A 23,152-nucleotide genomic window follows, 5' to 3' on the forward strand; every position below is an offset into this window, starting at 1 on the left:
GTTTGAGATCTGCTGAGAGTATAACATGTCACCTACTTTTACTTGACTAATTGCTTAATTTATTTAGTTGACTCATTTTAGGCAGGTAAAATAATGTGACATAATGGAATGGAATGGAGTATTGTATTTGCACCCCTTTGAAACTTGGATACACTCTCAGTTAATTTGGTCTGGACTGTGGCCTGGTAATAATTATTGTGGTGAAATAAGCCCTGTGGTACTGTACAGCAAGAACCTGATCTGACATCTACAGTGTAGTCACATGTCATCCTTTCACCTGGCTCATGATTGATTGCAGCAGACTGCTCCATGAAGCCCCTTCAGCTCCGGTGCTCATTACCTTGTCACTTGTGTCCCCAGAGGGGCACTGCCCTGCTGCTGGAGCATCTGGCTGGCAGCCTGGCGAGCACCATCTCAGTCACCACACACCTGGACATTGCACCCCAGCATCACCTCTTCATGAAGGGACGCAATGGAAGCAACATCAAGCACATCACCCAGAGAACAGGGGCACAGATCCACTTCCCTGACCCGAACAGCCCCCAGAAGAAGTCCACCGTCTACATCCAGGGCACCATCGAGTCTGTGTGTCTGGCACGCCAGTATCTCATGGTCAGTATATATTTTTCAGCTCATAAATCATTAAAATAACAGACCTTCATCATATAATTATACAAAGTGTATTTTGTGATACCCAAACCTCTCAGGGTCAGTCTGGGAACTAGGGATAGAGTGATGTATAATAGTTGGCGGATATATCAGGGCGATATTTGCACATTTTAGCATATTGGCTATCATTAAATCTCCCACAGAGGCTGATATCTTCTTTGATCCATCCAGTTATCTAAATATGTATAAAGGGTATGCATAAAGCTTTATTTGAAAACTTTAGTCCAAAAAAAGTACTGCAAAAATCTGACTGCATACCTCTCTTATCCAGTTTGTAGTAAAACAAGGTTGTGGATGAGTTTGTACTAAATTCAAATTAGATTATCTGGCCCTACATATGGGTCCAAAATTTCCAACTGAACTCATCTCTCATCAGTTTCTCTGGATTCTAAACAATCGCCAATTGATCTCTACTGGAAACACATTTTGCCACTTTTGCCAGTACCTTCTTACCATTATGGATTCTAATTTATCAAGAGCTGACATTTATAGTAACTAATATTTTATGTCTATTCATAGATAATCTTGTTTTCACAGCATATAAGACATAAATGTTCTAGAATGTTTTAGAAATTAATTTTGGGTGGGCTTTTCGGTTTACCGTTGTCTTCTTGTGAAATGTGAGTTATAGAACATCCTGCTACGCGAAGGTTAGATTGTATAAATTATAGCAGCCACATACAAGTACTCTGTTGAATCTGTATTTGAATCCGTTTGGCTGGGGTCCGTATACAATCATTTTGGTAACGACAGCGGATGCGGTTCTTCCAACCTATAATTCCCATGTCAGTACATTTACATTTTTAAGACCAGAGCCTTGGTTTTAAACTTCTACTGGTTCATAATGTTTTGTGGTCAGTTTTGACTTATTGCCCTTGACCACAAAGCTACCCTCATTGGAATAACTGGGAATCGCAATCAAATACCAGTTTGAAAAATGAAGAAGAAGAATGAGAAAGGACCGATCTTTAATTACATTTGGTTAAAACTGCTGCTGAGCTGGAGGATACAGGACAACTCACCCGTAAACATATTTGGCTCTGTGTTTGGATAGCCATAATTCTCCCTGCTTTCTTTTGTCTGCGGTCTCCCATTTGGCCCCAGGGACACTTAGCAAATGCCAGAGCTGTTGTACTGGCTAAACACAACTTTCACTAGGTCTGAACTGGGCACGGTAGAAGCCTCAGTCTGGACAATAACAAACAGATAATTTACGTGAAGTGATTTGGCCCAGTTGAGGTACTCACACAGACGGGTATAGCAGTGGAGAGTTGTAATGTATTTAGCAGAACAGTGTAAACATAGACATATAGCACCATCCATAGCTTTGCCCTTAGTGATTTGGCCTCTTCGTCGGATGCTAGATTACAGCTCCAAGCTTCACAAAGCCAGTCTGGGCCCATTCTTTGTCGCTAATTACACCCACTTACAATAGTTTTCAGCAGTTCACACCCAAAATATCGTAGTCTGTGGTGCTTGTGGTGTGGCTGTGATCATGCAAAACAGATTGGTGTAGGAGGAATTCCCCACACTTAAGAGTAGATTCCAGCTAAGAATAGTATTTATTGATTCAAGCTGATATATGTAGGTCAGTGTTTGATCAAGTATAATAAAGACACCATAGATGTGTTTTAAGACAACAGACAAGTAGTGGACGGAATACCCCATTTTGTTACTTAAGTAAACATACGGATATTGAAGAAAAAAAAAATACTCAAGTAAAATTAAAAGTATCACATGATTAAATCTACTTAAGTAAAAGAGTAAAAAGTAAAAGTATTTTGTGCAGATCCTGAGGTCTAATAAAGCTTCAAATGTAGTGATTTTAATAAAGATTTGTGTTGAATTTTGTTCAACAGAAACAGTTGAATTGTTTGTTATTTTTTTCCTGGCAGTTTTTATTTGTATATTTTGCTTTGCTCAAACTATGAATGTGTTAGAAATAAATCCCACAGTCTTTTTTGAAGGTCTCACACAATAATAACAAACACTTTTTTCCTTTCAGTTCTGTTCAAAAATGTAGTGAAGTAGAAAGTACACGCACCTGCTCTGAAATGTAGCAAAGTAAAAGTAAAAAGCATCCACTTAAAAATGTACTTAAAGATGCATTGTGTAACTTTTCTGGAGGGTGCGTTAAATGCGTTTCTTTACGTTAATTTATGGAGACCGAACCAGACCAATTTACAGGTCAGATCTGTGGACTGACAACCCCGCTCATAGTCAGAATGCCTGTTTTTTACTGGGTATTTTTGAACTTAAACCACCTGTAATTGAAGCAATGTGAGCTATTTAATATCATACTGTGGGGTATTCCAAACCGAGCTATGACATTTCCATAGAAACAAGCAATTGACGGACCACCAACCAAAAAGTTACACGTGCACCTTTTACTTTACATTTACTTTGGGAATAACAAAAGAATGTGCTTTTATTGAATTTTTTTCACAGGGCTGCTTGCCGCTGGTCTTAATGTTCGACATAAAGGAAGATATTGAGGTGGAGCCACAGTGTATCACAGCACTAATGGAACAACTGGACGTATTCATCAGCATAAAGCCCAAGCCAAAACAGCCAAGCAAGGTTAGTCACCCACATACCACAAAGTAAAATACCTCTCCCCACAAAGGTAAAGTCACACCTCTTGTTTGAAAAACCAGTGTCTGACTTGCTTAAATTCAACGTCAGGCAAATCAAACAGGAATGAAATACACTACTGCTCCAGATGCACTCTTTACTATTGGAATGCCCAGGAATGAAATAAATTAAAGATCGTCATGTCTCATTTCATCACCACTTTGGTTCAAAACTGCAGCATAAAACCAAACAGGAAATTTGCCACACAGCACGAACTCTTGAGAAAATATGGACAGGCAGATCTTGTCTGCACCACCTGATCCTCACAAACCCGCAGTCATCACTTTATGGTTTTACATCTGAAATATAGTAGTTGCATTCGCTTTTACTTCACTGTTTGAATTTTCAGTTCTGATACCAATTCGATACTATAGGTTTTTGTATGTGTCGATATGAATCAATACCAGTGCAGAGATAGAAACAAAAATAAAATAAGACTCCAACTGCGTTATGCATCTTATTTTTATCCCTCATATAACTACAGCTTTGTGTAAATAAAAGTTCAAACATTATGAGACTTTCTGGGCCAGTTATAACCAGTAAATAGTCTTATTACATACATTTATAGGCCCATATACCAGAACAGATATTCTATAGAAGTATGAGATTGTTGCATCCCTTTTACATATTATATACATTTGCATCTGCGGTTAGTATAAAATATATAAGCCAGTCATTTTCAGATGATTACCATTCCAGCACAACGCAAACTCTTGAGAAAGTATGGGCCAGTAGATCTTGCATGCATCAACTGACCCATACACACCCTCAGTCATCAGTTTACGCTCCATCAACCTCAGTGAAAAATAGTAGTTGCATGCTCTTTTACTCCACTGTGTTGTTTTAACTCGCTGTTCAGATGCGATTGATTTACAAGCATCTTAACACACCTGTTGGACACATGTGCTTTGCTCAAAACCAGACGTTAAAATTAGCGTTGGTGTGCTGCGTTCCTATTCATATTTCCTGCTCCTTTTCTCCACCTGCAAACTTTGAGATACCCATGCCCCACACTCACTGAGCCAAAGCCCTGTGCCCGTGCTTGACAGCTCCGTAGAGACTTGTGCCAAGGTGCCAGTGTAAACACCAGCCCACTCTTTACAAATTCTTCAGTTAAACATTTTAATGAGGTGACAGCAGTAATCATAGGTACAGTCCAAAGTTCGCCTCTTTGTTACCGGCATGCTGGCAGGGTTAAAAAGGCATGCTAGAGAAATGGGACGTGCTCAGAATACATTTTGTTGGGAATTTTTCAAAATGGAGAAAGAAAAGAAAGAAGGATGTGGAGCCAGTTTTTAAAGTTTCTCCTAATGTGGAAAACTGTTCATTTTTGGGCTCTGTAAAAATGAAAATCAAGCAAATTAATCAATAGCATATGTTTCTTTTGTTCATAATTTCATGTTGATGTGGTCTTGAACACCAGAGTGCAAATTGAATCCAAATCATTTTTACCCATTTTATAGTACATTTAGGGTGTAATAAAGTATTTCCCAACCAGGAGTACAGGGACGGGTAAGATGGTCTTTGTTATATGTTTTATATCCTTAAAGGTGCAGTGTGCAACATTACGAGTGGAGGGTCCGCCACTTGCTTGTCTCCATGGAAATGTTATTGCTTTGTCGAGATTGTAACACAGTATAGATTTAACCTATTTAATCTATCTCAAGAGATACAAGCAAGTTACAGCACTACACTGCATTACGATTCAGATCTGTGTAGGGTCACTCCGTTCACAGAAAGAATTATTGTTAATTATTGTATTTTAAGCAATAGAAACACCAGAAATGAATAAATGCTAGATGGATTTATTTTAAGTCATACCATGTAACATTGCAAGCAAAGTCATAACATCTTCATGGAGACAAGCAGGTGGTGGACCCTCCACCAGAAAGTTGCGCAGTGTACCTTTAAGAATGTTTCTGTGGGACATTTTGGGCATAAATCTTATTTTTTTAAAAATAAATAAATTCTATTTGGGAATGTACTTGTTAACAAATGACTAAAGAAACACCGGTACTCAATAGGGGGTACTCAAGAGTGTGAGACAATGCTTAGTTGGTACTCAAGAGAAAAAAGGTTGGGAACCATTGGTGTTGTAGATCCAGATAGAAAAACATGCTCCTCTTAAGTTTTATTTTATATGTCTGCATGCATCTACATTTCACAAAAAAGACTGGCTCATAATACAACTATTCTGAACTATTTATATAAATGGTTGACTAATATTGACTAATATAAGCTCATTTCTTACACATGTATCTGTAAATCAGACAGATGGTTTGTTATGCAATCAATTGAGACTTTGCTCCCATGTCTCCCCATTTCTCCCACACAGTCCTGTTTACTCTGCTAATCGGAGCTTAATTCCCCTCTTCCTTCCTCCCTCTTGTGTTTGTCTCCCCTCTGTCCTCTCCCTCACTCCCTATTTCTGATGCCAACATTCCCAGTTCTATCTATCACAAGCTCCACCCCTTTGCCCTGTATGCTCTTCTTTATTGTAAAGCTGCATTGTGGAACTTTTCTAGAGGAGAGTCCGTTAAATGCTTTTCTTCGTGGAGATGTTATTGCTTTATCCTGAATGTTTCCGAGAATGCATTAAACCTTTCTATCTTCATGGAGACCAAACTAGACCAAATTTTGTTACTTTATTTTTATATTTTATTTTTACATTTACATTTATATAATTATAAATAAATAATTATAATTACATTTATATAATTAAAAATAAATAATTATAATTACATTTATATAATTATTCCTTATTTGGCACCAGCCTAATTACTGATCTGTGGATAGACAACCTCGCACACTTCCAGAATGCCTGTTTTTCTAGGTGTTTTTGAGCTGTAAAATTGAATAAATGTAAGGTAGAGCTGTTTAATATCATACCGTGGAACATTCCAGGCACAGCAATCACATATCCATAGAAACAAGCAGGTGAAAGACACTCAGCAAAAGATGTACATAGTACACCTCTAATACCTGTGTCTTTATTACAGTCGGTGATAGTGAAAAGTGTGGAGAGGAATGCCGTGAACATGTACGAAGCCCGGAAGTTCGTGCTAAGACTGGAAAGCAACGGAGTGTCTTGCTCATCGCCCCCCATGGCAGTAAACCCCGCCCCCAACGGCCCCTCCCCCTCCCTCATCTGCCCTGTTGGCCTGGACATCTTGGCCTCAGCTGGACTGGGGCTCAGCAATCTGGGTAAATAGCTGCATTTAGATGAAGAATTTAGGAACATTGTGTGTCAGTGAGGTCATAGCAACATTTTTATGTCATGAGTATTGGTTTGTTCACAGTTACATGCACAAAAAACTATCTACAATATTTTGCAAGATGAGTTGTACATGTAGAGAATGAATATAAAAGAATGAATGAATGAATGAAGGAAGGAAAAAGTGGTAGTACAATACTTTACAGCACAGTAACAGTGTGGTATAATAGGATGGAACTAGCATTGTACTTAAAGGCCCTATATTTGTCAAAATTGACTCTTGTGAGCTTTAAGCCATGTTATAATGTTACCTCATCAAAAACATACCTGGAGTTGTGTTTTATTTCATTCACACTTTTGCGTAATCCTGCATTATTAGTCTCTCTACATCTCCAGAGCTCAAAATGCTTTGTTCCACCTTATGATGTCACGTAATGATACCTTTTACCTTTCATTTAATAGAGATTGGCTGTTCTAGCTTCTATTATTATTCTTTATTTATTTATTAGAAAAGAAATTACTACTAGGACTATAGTTATGATATGGAACCAGGGCTGCAAAATATCTGTAATCTATGCAATTTAAATCCAGTTACCTGATTTTACTGTGCTGTAATGTAAAATGGGCCATATTAATTTATTTAGATATATAAATTAATAGTAATAATAGTAACTGTTGGTAATGTACATGGAAATTTTAATTAAAAATTCATAACATAAACCCACCATAATGAGCTAATAAAGAAAGTAGCCCGTCTTCATAGCATTGTTTAATAGTATTCCATAAGCCCCTGTAGAAGCTGTACTTTTCAATTAATTACATTATTCATTGCTTTTGCCATGGTTTAGATCAGAGTAATTTCTCATTTAGACTCACAATTTCAATTTCACAGTATGCAGAAATTCAATTATCTATGCATGTTGAAGAAGTGAAGAATTTAAGCATGAAAGCTGTCACTGGTTTGTTTTATACTTCAGAAAAGACAAGATTTTGTTGGAAAACAAACAGCTCTAAATGCATGAGTCTCCACCAGGGAGCTACACACTCATAAATCATTGTCACTCACATCTGGGTTGGCTGCACGCTGAGAGTCTTCCCTCTTAGCAAAACATTACCCCCAATACTGTATCTTAGTGCCAGGCATTCTCTGAAATCTTCTACTACTACATCATCAAGACTCGTGCTCTTACCATCAGATACACACTCACTACAGCATAATTCTGAGGTTGCACCTGCTTAATGTATGCTTCACAGTAGCCTCCAGCCTGAGCTATATGCAAATCCCATGTGCATTCAGCGCCCAGCCAACCATCAGAAACTAACCGCCGCGTAGTAGCCAGTGAGGGAAACATGGGTATCATAAAACAGATATGACCACATGAAGTTTAGCTGACCTCTATACACAGCCATGGAGTTCATACTGGAACTACACGATTTTGTCAATTTTTTGTATTTTTGTAGCAAGGGGAGTGTTAGGATAACCCTGAGAGACCTGCTTTTATGTAAAATGGGCTGGGATCCGATTCCTCAGTATGACACAAGTAATTCATCAAGAGCAGTAGTAGCAGCAGATAGAAGAGTCCGCCAGCGTGATGTATAGTATGGGTTTAATGGTAAACTCAAGTTCACCACACTCCAGTGCTGGTGATAGCTCCAGGCTACTACATTTTCTACTTGCTTTTTCCTAATATACTGACCCAGCGTTTTTTGTTCCGATATCGATTTTACACTATAGTTTTAAGTATCTGCCATTACCAATGCAGAGACTGAAACAAAAATAAAATAAGACTATCCAAATGTGTTATGCAGCTTATATTATATAATTACCTCTGCCAAGGAGGTTATGTTTTTGCCGGCGTTTGTTTGTTTGTTTGTTTGTCTGTTAGCAACATAACTCAAAAAGTTATGGACCGATTTTGATGAAATTTGTTGAATTTGTTGGAAATGTGAAAAGGAAGAACTGATTTCATTTTGGGGGTGATCCGGAAGAAATCCTGGATTCTGGATCACTTTGAAATTTTAGTTAACATTGTGGTAAATGGGGCCAAAAATTTTGTTTCTCAATATCTTAATTATTGACCAAACCCCATGAAATTTGACTCAGGGATGGACAATGGGATCCTCTTTCATATTCCAAAGGCTGATCCGGATCTGATCCAGAAGACTGATTTTATCACAATTTATATAAAAAATGGGGGTAGTCCTTGGCGGAGGTCTGCTCTCTGAGTGCTTTTCTAGTTAGTATCTTTGGTTAGCATAAAAAATCCAAGCCCATAAAGTTAAGATGAGTGGTTTAAAGATGTATATGTTGGTAGATACAGATATGTACTTGGATTTACAGGTTTATCAACAATATTTGTTTTACAATGTATCAAAACATCCATACTCATACACTTTTGTAATTGTTTATTGTAGAAAAACTTCTCAAAGCTTCAAACAACAATATTCATTTAATATGTAAGCATCTTATTTGGTAAGTTTTACAATTTTGATGATTTCTGAGTAGATTTTCGTGTGTTACTTGAACCACAACCAAGCTTTTTATTATTTACAGATATACACTTTAATGTATTTATTGCAATTATGCTGGATTGCAAGAATATTTTATTATAAATATTGATTATAGTTAAAACTTGTAAAATTATTCATTTTTGACCATTTTTCCCATGATTACTTGAAGTATTTTGATATAAAAACTTTACAATTACAGCATAGTTTCTTCTAGTGCCCTTTTCTTTCAGTACAGTAGAGATAATCCCAGCTTGAGAGTTACTAAGAGGCCAGTGATGAAGCAGTGGAGCCACATCCTGGTCAGTAGTAATTGCTACATGCTTGTCTTGCTCCGATTACAGTGAAGTCTGCCAGAAGAATCGTTGGCCTTATTTCTGGAGTAAAACTAGCCTCTGTTTAAAGCCGCAGACCTGATTCTCTCTGTTTTCATACACCGTGTTTGCTTCTACCCACCAAAGCCCCACATTGTTGCTCCTCTCAGTAACACGTTTTTTATATGATTGAGAACACACTAGACCTATACTTTGCCTCCGTGACCTTGTAGCTTTTCAGAAATTCGTTTGAGGTTTTGTGCCTGGTTGATGGCAATTTGATGAAATTCCTTTTAAATAGTTGGACAACCAAGTGTATTTTTGCGAGCTGGATGAGACCATGTGATTAGACTGAAGAATGGCTCCAGGCTTTGACAGGACCACCACTGATTTGTCCGACTTACAGTATCTCTCCATATTCTTCTCGCTGTAGGTTTTCTGAGTGCGGCTGCTCCTCACTCCCTCAGCAGTTCTCCCAATGCGGTGCTCAACAGTTTAAACAGCTCCATGAGTCCTCTGCAGACCCCCAGCCCCACCACCCCCGTGCACTCCCCCTCTATGTGGCCAAGCTCTCTCACCAGCACCCAAGGTCAGACACGCACATTTTGTATTTACAATATGAATCCATTACTGTGAAAACTGGGAAAATATGAAGTATGTTTTAATAACTTTAAATGAATAATTACTATATATCAGAAGCCAGCTTTGTCACAAGTATTCATGGGTTTCAGTCACGTAACATTTGGCACCATTTTGAGCATTTTGAACAATTTATACGTAACACAGAATATTTAGTTTTGAATTGTTGATTTCTACGGCAACAGTCCTCATGGGTAATAATTTCTATGATGTTATTCATGCCTCTGTTTATATTTAATAAAAGAACAGACAAATACTAGGACTTCTAATGGGAAATGTGTAGTAATTTGCAGTGGAGTAGATACATTAACGTTAATTCAATTAAATGTTCTATATTGCACAGACTTGACTCTTGTGAGCTTCAAGCCATATTAGAATGTTGTTACCTCCTCAAAAACATACCTGGAGTTGTGTTTTGTTTTCATTCACACATGTTTGAGTAATCCTTTATTATTAGTCTGTCTACATCTCCAAAGCTCAAAATGCTTTGTTCCAGCTTCTGATGTCATGTAGTGGTACCTTTTACCTTTCAACAGAGATTGGCAATTCCAGGGCTGAAATCATCCAATGATTCTAGTGAAGGTGTTCAGTGAATCACTTTCTGTATTACAATATAACATCACAGTTTGTGTGTTAAACATGTGTGAATGAAACAAAACACAACTCCAGGTATGTTTGTAATGAGGAATTATAACATTATAACAGATCATAAAGACAAAAACTACCTAAGCTAAAAGACTAACTACTATACATCCACTATACATTTTATCAGATGTGCTGGCAGATGTGCAGGTGATTGTGTTTTGTATTGCAATATTTTACTCTTAAACTAACATGTTTGACTGTTTGACCCCTCTGTGCCATAGCCTTCTCATCTCAGCTCATGCTCCACCCGGCGACGCAGGCCACGCTCAGCAGTATCCTATTGTCAGGGGTGCAGGGCTACACCCAGAGCACTCCCTCCCCTCCACCCGGCCTCGCCCCCATCGACAAACAGCCCAACGGGGTGCCTGACTGCTCCAAGGCCTGCACGCTCAACGGACACGTCAAAGTAACCACAAACCATGTCTATGTTATCTCTGTAGGCCCTGTTCACAGAGCCTGGCTTGTTCCGGTTCTCTCAATAACTGTGGAGCCGCACTTCCCACTCCATTCATTGTGTGTCGGGAATTAGCCAAATCGTGTTGAAATAAATCTAGATTTAAATATTAGACAGAGGACAGCAGATTACAGATACATAATCACAGACAGTGTTAAGACCTTTGCTGTAAATAATTCACTGGAGGAAGCTTCTGTTTTAGAAAAGTAGGTCTTTGTGTCTCGAAGCTAGTGCTAACTGAAATTAATTACTGATGTTAAAATAGCACTGTTTTGTGTTCTTCTTTGTCTTTGTCTTTATCTTAATGCACAGTCTGTGATTATTCATGTAGATCTAGCCAGGTGGCTCCATAAATAGGGCCTATTACTACTTATTTGTGATTTTTTTTTTTCCTGTACTTATGTCACATTACAATTTTGCAGCATCCTAGCTCGGTATACACAAGAATAACAACTGCATCACTTGCGGAAACTGTTTTGAGTCCCCCTCCGTGTGACCCCGTGCAGGAGGCCAGTGGACACAACCCCTCAGAGCCACTATCAAGCAAGTCCAACCCAGACGAAGGTACTCCTATCTACAGATGTAATCTTTGTGTATTCTGCAAGAACAGGTCTTTTCAAAATGTATGATTCATGATATTTGTAACATTTTAACACACCTGAACTGTAAAATCTATTTTATATTTGCGGCTTGGAGCGGAGAAAGGGCCTCATTTCACTACTCCATACCAGATGGAGTATTTTAGAACCTTGTGATTTATGTGTCATCATAACCTTGGAAAAGCTACATTTTTGAGCTGTTAACAATTTCCACCATACAAGACTCCTGCACTCTGATCTTTCATATTTAATATTGAAATAAAGACTTTTTCACTTATGATTTCAACAGCATTTGAAACCACAGCAAAATGCCTTATTTTGTGTTGTCTATACAGTCGTCTTAACCTTATGTGTGTTTATTGTGCTGGAAGAGAGACAGATTAACTACTGGTTGGCCTATGGTTCTGAAAAGGCCGTAATTTCCTCTGCGCTTTGCACTCGCTCGCGGTTTCCCCCTCGAACCTCCTCTCTCACGCGTCTCCCTTTTCCACAGTGTTTTTGAGCATGCCATACCCCGATGTGCTCCACTGTTTACATTGGCTCGCCTCATCCCTCTACTGGCTGTGCAGAAAAAGGGTTCAAGCATTGTACCCTGGAGATTTTGAGCTAGCTGACATCATTTTATTTTAAAGGTGCATTGTGTAACTTTTTGTTGGGGTCTTTCTTGATTCTATGGATATGCCATTGCTTTGCATGCAGTATGATATTAAACAGCTCTACCTTACATTTATTAAATTACAGGCTGATTTAGGGCTCAAAAAAAATCTAGAAACAGGCATTCTGACTGTGAGTGGGATTGTCTCTCCACAGATCTGACCTGTAACTTGGTCTGATTTGGTTTCCATGAAGATAGAAAGGTTTAATACCATACTGTGAAACACTCCAGACAAAAGAATAACATCTCCATGGGGAAAAGCATTTGACAGGCCCTTTAGCAGAAAAGTTACACAATGCACCTTTAAGTTAAAAAACGTTGACATTTAGCTGTGCATACATAGGCTGCACTGAGCTAGCAAGGCAGGAAAACAGTAATTACAGCTGCTCTAGTCCTAATTAATGGACACAGCCAACTGAGGCCTGTCACATTTGAAAATGCATACCAACGCTTAATTATAATTGTCGTATTGTTATTGATGTTGATAATGAAAGGTTTATGAATCATACAGTAATTACAAAAATATATTAATAGATTTTCCTCTCTACAGGCTCTGACACGTTTGTGGAGGTGGGCATGCCCAGAAGCCCCTCTCACTCGGCCAATGGGAGCGAGCTGAAGCAGATGCTGGCATCATGTAAAACATCATCAGGGAAAAGGCAGGCCGTGGAGCTGCTGCAGGGAACAAAGAACTCACATTTACAGTATGTTTAATGGAATTATCTCACACCATTTGTAACTGATGAAGTGGCTTTATTTTTACATATGCAAGAAGCGATGATTTACTTTGACTTAACTTATTTTTTTATTAAAGGGCCCATATTATGCTATTTTCTGATCTATGTTAAAATGTTTTCTCATCATAAACATACCTGGTGTTGTGTTTTGTTTCATTCACACATGTTTAATGCACAAATCTTGCTTATTTAGGCTGAGTTCCTCTTTGAAGCATAAAACATGTCATGTGGTTAAGTGCTCTACTCTGTTTTTAAATTCCATACACCATCACAAGGTGGAACTGAGCATTTTATGATTTGGAGATGTAGACAGATTAATAATCCAGCGTTAATCAATGAAACAAAAAAGTGTATGAAACAAAACACAACTCCAGGTATGTTTTTGAGAAGATAACAGGAGTTTGTATATAAATGAATTCAGCTTGTACAATAGTACCTATTATAAAATCACACACACAACTATTATACCTATATATTCATTTTGGGCCTTTAAGGTGCACCATTTAACTTTCCTGGTAGAGGATCTGCCACATGCTTGTTTCTCTATGGAGATGTTATTGCTTGCCTGGAATGTTGCACTGTATGGCATTAACAAATGTATGCCAATGAAGACAAGCAGTTGAGGCCAAGTTACAGATCATCTAGTATTTAGAGAGGCAACCCCACTTACAGTAAGACTTGTCATACTGTGGAACATTCCAGGCAAAGCAGTTACATCTCCATGGAGACAAGCAAGTGGCGAACTATCCAATAGAAAAGTTGCATTGTGCATCTTTATTTTGCCTTATCCTTAAAGATGCATTGTGTGACTTTTCTAGTGGAGGGTCTGTCAAATGCTTTTCTTGATGAGATATTATTGCATCGTCTAGAATGTTTCACATCGTGGCATTAAAGAGAGGCAACCCTGCTCACATTAAGATTGCCTGTTCTTCTAGGTATTTTTGAGCAATAAAACCACCTGTAATTGAATAAATGTAAGGTAGAGCTGTTTAATATCATATTGCAATGACATGTATAGGAACAAGAAGGTGACAGAAAAGTTACACAGTGCCCCTTTAAACAGCTTTGATAAATGCACTACACCCAACACAAAAGGCATCCCCAAAGCTGTTTGTTGGATCAGAGAACTGTTGGATGTAGTTAAAATGACAGTGCAACTCTGGCTATATTCAGACCAAGGCACTCCTTCAAATTTCTCAAGCTGCAAGTCAACAATATTTTGAGTCAAGTCCAAATCTCCGTTACGAGCGTTCATACTTGGAATGCATGTATCTGGACGACAAGATAAAACGTTACAGATGGCAAAGCAATTTATGGCCAGATAAACTGAATCCCACATGCACTGTTGTACAATCGTATCCAGGTCAGCTAAAACAGCACTCATAAGGAATCTATTCTTACATACTTTTCTATATTTAGGAAGGCTGGGTGATATATCATTAAAATTACATTGAAAAAGTTGTGAGCTGTGAATAGTTGAGATATGAAAATTGCAGAATATTAAGTGTGACAAGAAGAATACAAAAACTAGTGTAATCTTTAAAAGGGTATAAAGTGACATTTCTACACTTTTGTCCACTTATTATTATTTTTAGTTAAAGTTTTTATTGATTTTAGGACTTTTAAGAAATAAGCAAATACAAAAAAAAAAAAAAAAAACTTGTGCAACCCTCCTCCCTCAAAATGACATGGTATAGGTCATAAAACTATAACTGCTACAATCTACAGGAAATCTACAGGAAAAATGAGATCCTGGCTATTATCCAGAGTCCAGTCATATTTCAAGTGTTACCTGGGGTGAAATTTTCTTGTGATTTCAGGATCCCAAAAGCTATTCCAATTCATGTCCTCTGTATAGTCTTTCAGTTTGTTAAAGATGAACTGTGTAACTTCTCTGGTTGAGGGTCCTGCTCACTGCTTGTCCCCATAGAGATGATATTGCTTTGCTTGGAATGTGCCACAATATGTATTAGACTTGTCTATTTCCATAAAAACATCCATGTGACTCTGCCCAGCTAAGTTACAGGCCAGATCTATGGAGAGGTGACCACGCTCTTAGTAAGAATGCATGTTTTTCAAGGTATTTTTGAGCAATAAAAACAACTTTAATTGAATGAATGCCAGGTGGATATGTTTAATGGGGTACTGTGGACTATTCCAGGCAAAGCATTAACATCATCACATAGACAGGCACGTGGCGGACCCTCACCATGAAAGTTTCAGAGTATCCTTTAAGCATAGGCAGGAAGATAGGAAGCAGTCTCTGACATTGACTTTATCCAGTCTTTCAGCTCAGGGCGTACAGGAGTTTTCCAGTTTCTTAAGATAATGCTTGACATTGTTATCAGTGCAACCACGAGATGTTTGGCATTTGAGATTGGTCTCCTACTAAACACAGTTCAGGGGTTAAAGGCAATTCTGAGCCCCACCAACCCTTTAGAACACTCATAACTTTAGTCCAGAATTGATTATAGTATGAGTATAGTATTCCCAAAAACAATGTTGAAACATCCAAACTTTCCATTTTTATTTATTTCCAATAAAAGCTATGAAGCATAAGTTTCGTACTATGTAACCTAATCAGTGTGTGATAATATCTATTTAAAAGCAGTCCAATTATTTATTATACTTTTTCCAATAAGAGATTATAATTGGGGTGGAGCACAGGTCAGAATAATGTGAGATTGCAGAGAGATTGCAGACAGGCAGAGAGGAAATTTTAGTACCAGTATACAACCCTGAAGATGTGATTGTTGTCAGTTTAAACGTCTTTAAACCTTAAGATTGCTAAGACAATATTTGTGAGCTTAGATATTTCTTTCACAAACAGTAAATTTTGCTCTGTTTATCTAAAGTATATTTTTCAACACAGAGTTTGTACACTTCAAAATCAAGAATAACTACAATACTGCAGAAATTCACAAAAGTCTATCACACCAAAATATAAAGTTTACATATTGAACTTTTCAAAAGTCACTAATAGCCCTTGCCACCAGAGTGATACAAAAATTTTGTCTGAACCTTGAGATTCTTTTTTGTTAATTTTATTCTAATATTTTGTACGTTTTATCACAAAATTTGAATCGAAACTTTGTCAGGGCTTTGTGTTCAAGTTTGTGATAGTATTTTTTTCCTGGACATCTCAAGAACTGCTTCAATTGATTTTGCATATTTTTTTTGTTCACAGTTCAGATTGCCTCCTGTCAGATGCAGAGTCCAGTTCTTCAGACAGTCCAGTGGCGGATAAGAAGGCACCAGGAAGTGAGCGCGCAGCTGAGAGAGCTGCCCAGCAGAATGAGCGGGACAGAATCCGACTGGCTCCGCAATCTTCATTTGCAAACATGCAGGTAAAGGAACATATAACAGCCCCTGCTTACAGACCTCACATAACAACTACGAATGAACTATTTAGACTTAGATAAACTTTATTGATCATTACGGAAAATTATTTGGACACCGTAGCTCACACATGTAATATAATAACAAAGCACAATCAAATTAACAGGTAATTTTCATTTTCATTTACTTTTATTTGGTCAATGTATAACTTACTACATACATTATATTCAGTCTGATTCCCATAAAAAAAAAAACATATTCAGTATGTAGAACTTATCATAATAAATAATAATAAGTAGTAATAAATTCTAGATAAGTCGCAAAAATAGCAAGAGGCTGGTGTAAAATAAGGCAGAATTATATAAATGTATAAGTAAAAATTAAATACAAATATATTTCTTAGCCGAAAAGATCTTATATATCATCTAATCTATTTATTCTAGAGTAGGACAGTTATGGTGTATATCTAACTTTTCTGGTGGAGGGTCCATCATCTCCACAGTATGGCATTTAACAAATATAGCTTGTATTTATTCAGTTATAGGTGTTTTTATTTCTCAAAACTATATGTATATAAATAATACAAAAATATACATATATACCTAATTATATACATAAAATATACATCATTTCTGTGGGTCCACTGCTCTGTAGATCTGACTTGTAACTTAGCTTGGTGATGTGGCCTGTTTGTCATACTGCCATACTGTAGAATATTTCAAGAAAAACAACATGGAGTTGCAAAGGTGGCGGACCGCCTGCTAGAAAAGTTACACTGTGCAGCTTTAAACATACTTGGCATTGCAGAGTGAGACAGAATCGCTGCTATAAATTGGCCATGTGGGCAGTGAGAAGGGCTTTTTGCATGTTATGCTCTTCTTGTATAATTACATCTGGAAAGAAAACCCTGCACGCTCATGTATCACACGGTATTGCAGGAATTGTGTGTATATATTTTGTTATCTAGGGTTTATTTGATTAAACTTTTTGATATGTGAAAAAATAAATAAATGAATACAACAGCTCAGATAATCTCCAAATACATGTCTGAACAGGAATATAATACTCGTACATCTGTGTGACATCTTTGCAGGCTTTCGACTATGAACAGAAAAAGCTGTTGGCAACCAAAGGTAAGTTAACATGTGTTGCTGTTTGAGTTACACAATAGTTTTATTTTTATGGTAGCGGGGGAGTGTGAGAGGAAATTTTATAGTACCCCAGTATAAATTCACTGTAATGGACGCTTTATGGCACAGTGGTAAAATTACCAAAACTATATAATTTGATTTGTGTTATGTTTGTCTAGTAATACTACAATGAAAATTAAACTACTTAAAGATGTACAATTTCACATTTCTGATGGGGGTTAGCTACCTGCTTGTCTTCATGGAGATGTTTTTGGTTTTGCCTGGAATTTTCCAAAGTGTTAAACATCTGTCTTGTATTTATTCAGGTATTTTCACAGTTAAAAATGCTAAAAAACATGAATTCTTACTGTGAGTGGGGGATCCATAGATCTTACCTGTGGCCTGTAACTTGGTCTAGTTTGAGCATATGCTTGTTTAAAAGGTTAAATATTACACTAAACTGATGCTTTAAGCTATGTTAGAATGTTGTTAGCTCATCAATAACATATCTGGAGTTGTGTTTTGTTTCATTCACACATGTCTGAGTAATATTATCCATCTTGTGATGTCATTAAACTGTAGTTTTCAAGTTAATAGCTACCTTTTACCTTTTGTTCTGTAGAGATTGGCAATTCCTGGGCTGAAATTATCCAAATGATTCTAGTCAAGGTGTATGGAGTTTAAAAACACAGTGGAAGCACTTATTGTATTACCACATGACATCATTAGTTGGAGTGTTTTCTGTTTGAGAGAACTCAGTCTAAATATGCAGGGTTTGTGTATCAAACATGTGTGAACAAATCAAAACAAAACTCTAGTTATGTTTGTGATGTGGAAACATGATACCTTACATCAGAAAATAGATTAACATGGGCCCTTTAAAGAAATTAAGTTAAATGCCATACTGTGGGACATCCCAAGTAGAAAGCAGAATTATCTCCACAGAAACCTTCCACCAGAAAAGTAAACATTTAATATATTTGTGTGAATGTTACAGCGATGTTGAAGAAGCCAGTGGTGACTGAGGTGCGGACTCCTACCAACACTTGGAGCGGACTGGGGTTTTCCAAGTCCATGCCAGCAGAAACCATCAAAGAACTGCGGAGGGCTAATCACGTGTCCTACAAACCCAGCATGAGCACTACATATGAGGTCAGGATAAATCATAGATTACAGTTTGAATTAAAATTAAAATGTCTAAAGTTGATGTGCCTGTGTATGTAGGGCTCTCCGCTGTCCTTATCACGGTCCAACAGTCGTGAGGGCATTGGAAGTGGCAGTGACTCAGATAACTGGAGAGAGAGGAATGGCACCGCTAATGGGATCGGTCACAATGAGTTCTCCAGTGCTGTCAGTAGCCCCAAGAGGAAGCAGAACAAATCTGGTCAGTTTACTGCTCACTGATGTTCAAGCCACATTTACAAGCAAATATAAAATGGACATCATTTTCAAGTGAACTATAAAAACCCATTGTTTTTCAGAATGTGTGAATTCAGTACTCAACATTTTACACTAACACGTCATGCATCATGATTGTACCATTTCAAGTTAAATTCATACCAGATCATTTCATAAATTGCTGTTCTTATTGTAATCTGGTGTAATCTTAAAACTCACTTGCTCACTGTTAAAAAACAGTCTAAACTCACAAATGTACCACACATAGCTGCTAAAATCATACAACCCCCACACCCAACCTAGCAGATCTTAACAAAAGTGCCATAGGACGCATTACATTCTCTAAAGAACAGGACTCCACTCACCCACGACAGGAACACCTCACCCACCTGTCCTCTGATCGGAGGTACAGGGTGCTACCAGTGACCTTCTCAACCGTCACATTCCTAAACAGACCGCACTGAGTGTACTCTAATGTCTGTTGTTGTTTGTTTCTATGTTATGTTTTTGTCTGTCTGTGTGTATGTCTAATGAGTACTGTGTTTGTGAAAAAAATCACATAAAGTAGAGTAAAAACAGTTAGATACTATAACTGATTTGACAATTAAAAGCCACAATATACTGTATGTATGTTGGTTTTGGTCTTGCTATCTGGTCTTGTAACTGTTTTTCCTTCTCATATCCCCATTCCTGGTTGTATTTACAGTGATTAACATAGCGTGATTGCTGATATTAGCTTTTTTTTGTCAAGCAACAGAGCATTACCTGAGCAGCAGCAACTACATGGATTGCATCTCCTCTGTAACCGGAAGCAACGGCTGCAGCCTCAACTGCTCCACGAAAGGCTCTGACCTGCCCGAACTTTTCAGCAAATTAGGCTTGGGAAAATACACAGATGTTTTCCAGCAACAAGAGGTAGTTTTCATCTTATGTTTTTGTTTAAAGAACATTTTGAGTAGTTGTTAATTATAGATCTGTTTTCAGATTGATCTTCAGACGTTTTTGACACTAACAGACCAGGACCTGAAAGAACTGGGGATCACTACTTTTGGAGCGCGGAGGAAAATGCTGCTTGCTATTTCAGGTTTGTAAAGCACTCATAGATTCTTTTATATAAATGGGCATAGCTGACCTGCTAGCCAGCTCATTCCAAATAGGAAGTGAGCATGGGGGCACTTCCAGCTCCATCAACTCTGGCTCCAATTGATTTTACTTTGAAAAATTGTCACTCGTCTCTCTGTAACTGCTGTCGGACTTGTCATTTTGGTCTTAAAATGTTCTCATTAACCCGCTGTGCATGGTCCTGGCGTTGTTGTTTTTTTTCACTAGTTTGTCTGTAAATAAATCCCTATTCCCAATATGGAACTCAGCCCCAAATTCGCCCCTATAAGTGCAAGCCTCATGAGCTTCATTTGACTGGAACCGAATGCTATGGGTGACTTCACACTCCCTTAGTGCACTTTTTTATAGATTCTATGATTGTACAAGCTCAAAAAGCCACACGGGAACAACAAAAGTATACCTCTTTGTATTCTTCCCCATATTTTTCAATCCAAACCCAAATGCCAAGTTTAATTTGTTCTTTGTCTCTCAATATTAAAAGTAAGCTTAAATAGGTGCCTTGGGATTCCTCCAACTGATCCAGCTGCGTTTCTAATCCTGACATTTTGCGAAGTTAAAATGGCCTTCTCTCTTTTCGTCACACCTCATTACTGATGTCATACATAAAATCTTATAAAAGTGTGTAAGTGCATTGTGGTGAGATTACGTGTTTCCTGATTCTAGATATTTATTGATACTGTGAAACCAAGCCAAGGTTAATGAAACGAGGAAATGTCAGGCTTGTACAGTAATTAGTCTAAAGTGATCCCAGGCCGTAACTGATTTTGTTGGCGAGCAAAAGTTTCAGGACAAGTCTTATCCATCTTGTACTGATGGCCTGGGAGATGTGCACTTAGATTTTCAGTGACTGCCAGCTACAGTTGCACGTTGCTATTAAAAGACAAGAATGGTGTTCCCAATCTTAACTTCCATCACACCAGAAAATATAACATAATTCACACTGATGGCAGGATTTTAAAACAGCTTTTACTTAAAGGTCCCATATTACACAAAATTGACTCTTGTGAGCTTTAACATACACACATAAAACATACCTGGAGTTGTGATTTATTTCATTCACACATTTGAGTAATCCTTTATTAATACCCTCTCTACATTTTTAAAGCTCAGAATGCTCTGTTCCACAAAATACAAAACAAAACACAACTCCAGGTATGTTTTTGATGAGGAAACAGCTTTATAACACAGATCATAAAGTAGCGTAATATGGTCCCTTTAATTTCCCTCTGTTGAAAAGTGTGTGAGCATAAGAAGGCCAAAATCAAAATGACAGAATAGTAAACATTTTGATTTTAATCCACTTTCTTGTCAAATTTAATCAATTGAGTCTTTATAAAACAATAACCAACATGACTGCAGCTGCCAAAATGATAAGGAAAAAAGAAAAGCTTTACTGCCGTTGTCAAAATCCACAGACTGGGAATGTACTTTGGCAGTATGTTACGAACTTGAATCTAATAATGATAAGATAAATGACATGTAGCTTCAGTTACTTGTGCATACTTTATTTAAAAATAACTCCAACCAAACCCAAAACATGAGTATTTTTATACCCCTGTCTAAAAAGTAGCGATGACTTGGTAATGCTTTATAATAACTTCACTAGCCTTAAAGGTCCATGTAACTATGTAACTTTTTGCTTGTTTCTATGAATATGTCATTGCTCCGCCTGGAATGTTCCACAGTATGTTGTTGAATAGCTCTACTGTATTTTCTGATATATGTTATAATGTTGTTTACTCATCACAAACATACTTGGAGTAGTATTTTGTTTCATTCATACGTTTAAATCCTGCATATTTAGATTGAGTTCTTCTCTCAAACAAAAAAATGTCTGTTCCACCTTGTGATGTTATGTGGTAATACAGAAAGTGCTCCACTGTGTTTTTAAGCTCCATAGACCTTCATTAGAATCATTTGGATCATTTCAGATCTGGAATTGGTAATCCGTACTGAACAAAAGGTAAAAGGTCGTTATTAAGTTGAAAACTGTCGCTTCATGACATCACAAGGTGGAACCGAGCATTTTGAGCTTTGGAGACGTAGACAGACTAATAATAAAGGATTACTCAAACATGTGTGAATGAAACAAAACACAACTCCAGATATGTTTTTGATGAGGTAACAACATTATAATATTGCATCATATAGGACCTTTAATGGACATATAGTATTTTTGTAGTAGTTTCACCTAATCAGCTATTACCATGAAACGTGTGAAGAATCTCTTAGTTGTCCAGGTAGAATCCATGGTGAAGGAGAAATTCAATTTGTCAACTGGACAAAGTTTATTTGGTCAAATATGTTTCACAGCTCATCCAAGCTGCTTCTTCAGTTCTGGTCAGACGCTGGTGGACACTGCCTTATATCTGCCTGCAGGGAGGAGTTAACTACACTGAAACTACTCTGAAACCAAACTTTGTCCAGTTGACAAACTGAATTTCTCCTTTGCCAATACCATGAAAATCCCTTGTCCTATAATGAAATGTGCTTCTCTCACTCTCTCTTTTTCAGAATTGAACAAAAACCGGAGGAAGCTGTTTGAGCCTCCCATCCGGTCCTCGTTCCTGGAGGGAGGGGCGAGTGGACGTCTGTCTCGCCAGTTTCACGACATGGCCAGTGTCAGTGGGCGCTGGTAGACTCTACGCCAACATGAACCGTCCAGTAGGAAGACCAGGACCCACAGTGCCTCTACCGTCCAAGCTCTAACTCCCGCCCACCAGCTGTTTACCCAAGGGCTCTTAGTATTGTTACCATATAGTATAATTATAAAACAAGCCATAGCTTTAAATGAAGTGCCAACACAGAAGGGATGTCTCATGTTTTTTTTTTGTTTGTTTGTTTCCTTTAATAATAGTGAAAAGGGATGTGTCCAGTATTTGTATAGGACAACAGGCAGGTTGGTTAGTACAATCCTTTTAACACTGATGCTACCTGTATCAGTGGCATGCACTTTAAATATACTAGAGATTTGCCTGTGAAAGCCCTATGCCTTATTGAAGTTACTGAGAATGTGTTTTATATTAAATGAAAAAGCACAGATGCATTTTGTACTAAGCCAAATATAAGCACTTAGCCAATTAAATGAATGCACC

The 23,152-nt window shown here is 37.7% G+C and overlaps 1 protein-coding gene across 1 annotated transcript in view; it reads left to right on the forward strand.

The window, feature by feature from the left end:
• The window catches only part of LOC110156966 (protein bicaudal C homolog 1), an 81,247-nt gene extending 58,393 nt beyond the window's left edge, over positions 1-22,854 (forward strand). The window contains exons 8-21 of the mRNA XM_055162640.1: positions 361-612; positions 3,118-3,249; positions 6,303-6,507; positions 9,773-9,928; positions 10,845-11,029; positions 11,500-11,641; positions 12,882-13,035; positions 16,256-16,415; positions 17,501-17,540; positions 18,535-18,689; positions 18,762-18,921; positions 19,687-19,850; positions 19,920-20,019; positions 22,572-22,854. Of these exons, the coding sequence (XP_055018615.1) occupies positions 361-612; positions 3,118-3,249; positions 6,303-6,507; positions 9,773-9,928; positions 10,845-11,029; positions 11,500-11,641; positions 12,882-13,035; positions 16,256-16,415; positions 17,501-17,540; positions 18,535-18,689; positions 18,762-18,921; positions 19,687-19,850; positions 19,920-20,019; positions 22,572-22,696 (2,130 nt within the window). The 3' untranslated portion in view covers positions 22,697-22,854. The remainder of the gene's footprint in view (positions 1-360; positions 613-3,117; positions 3,250-6,302; positions 6,508-9,772; positions 9,929-10,844; positions 11,030-11,499; positions 11,642-12,881; positions 13,036-16,255; positions 16,416-17,500; positions 17,541-18,534; positions 18,690-18,761; positions 18,922-19,686; positions 19,851-19,919; positions 20,020-22,571) is intronic.
• Positions 22,855-23,152: the final 298 nt, after the last annotated feature.

This window comes from Boleophthalmus pectinirostris, unplaced genomic scaffold (genome assembly GCF_026225935.1).
Source record: "Boleophthalmus pectinirostris isolate CB_2022bp ecotype Guang Dong unplaced genomic scaffold, ASM2622593v1 HiC_scaffold_5, whole genome shotgun sequence".
NCBI lineage: Eukaryota > Metazoa > Chordata > Actinopteri > Gobiiformes > Gobiidae > Boleophthalmus > Boleophthalmus pectinirostris.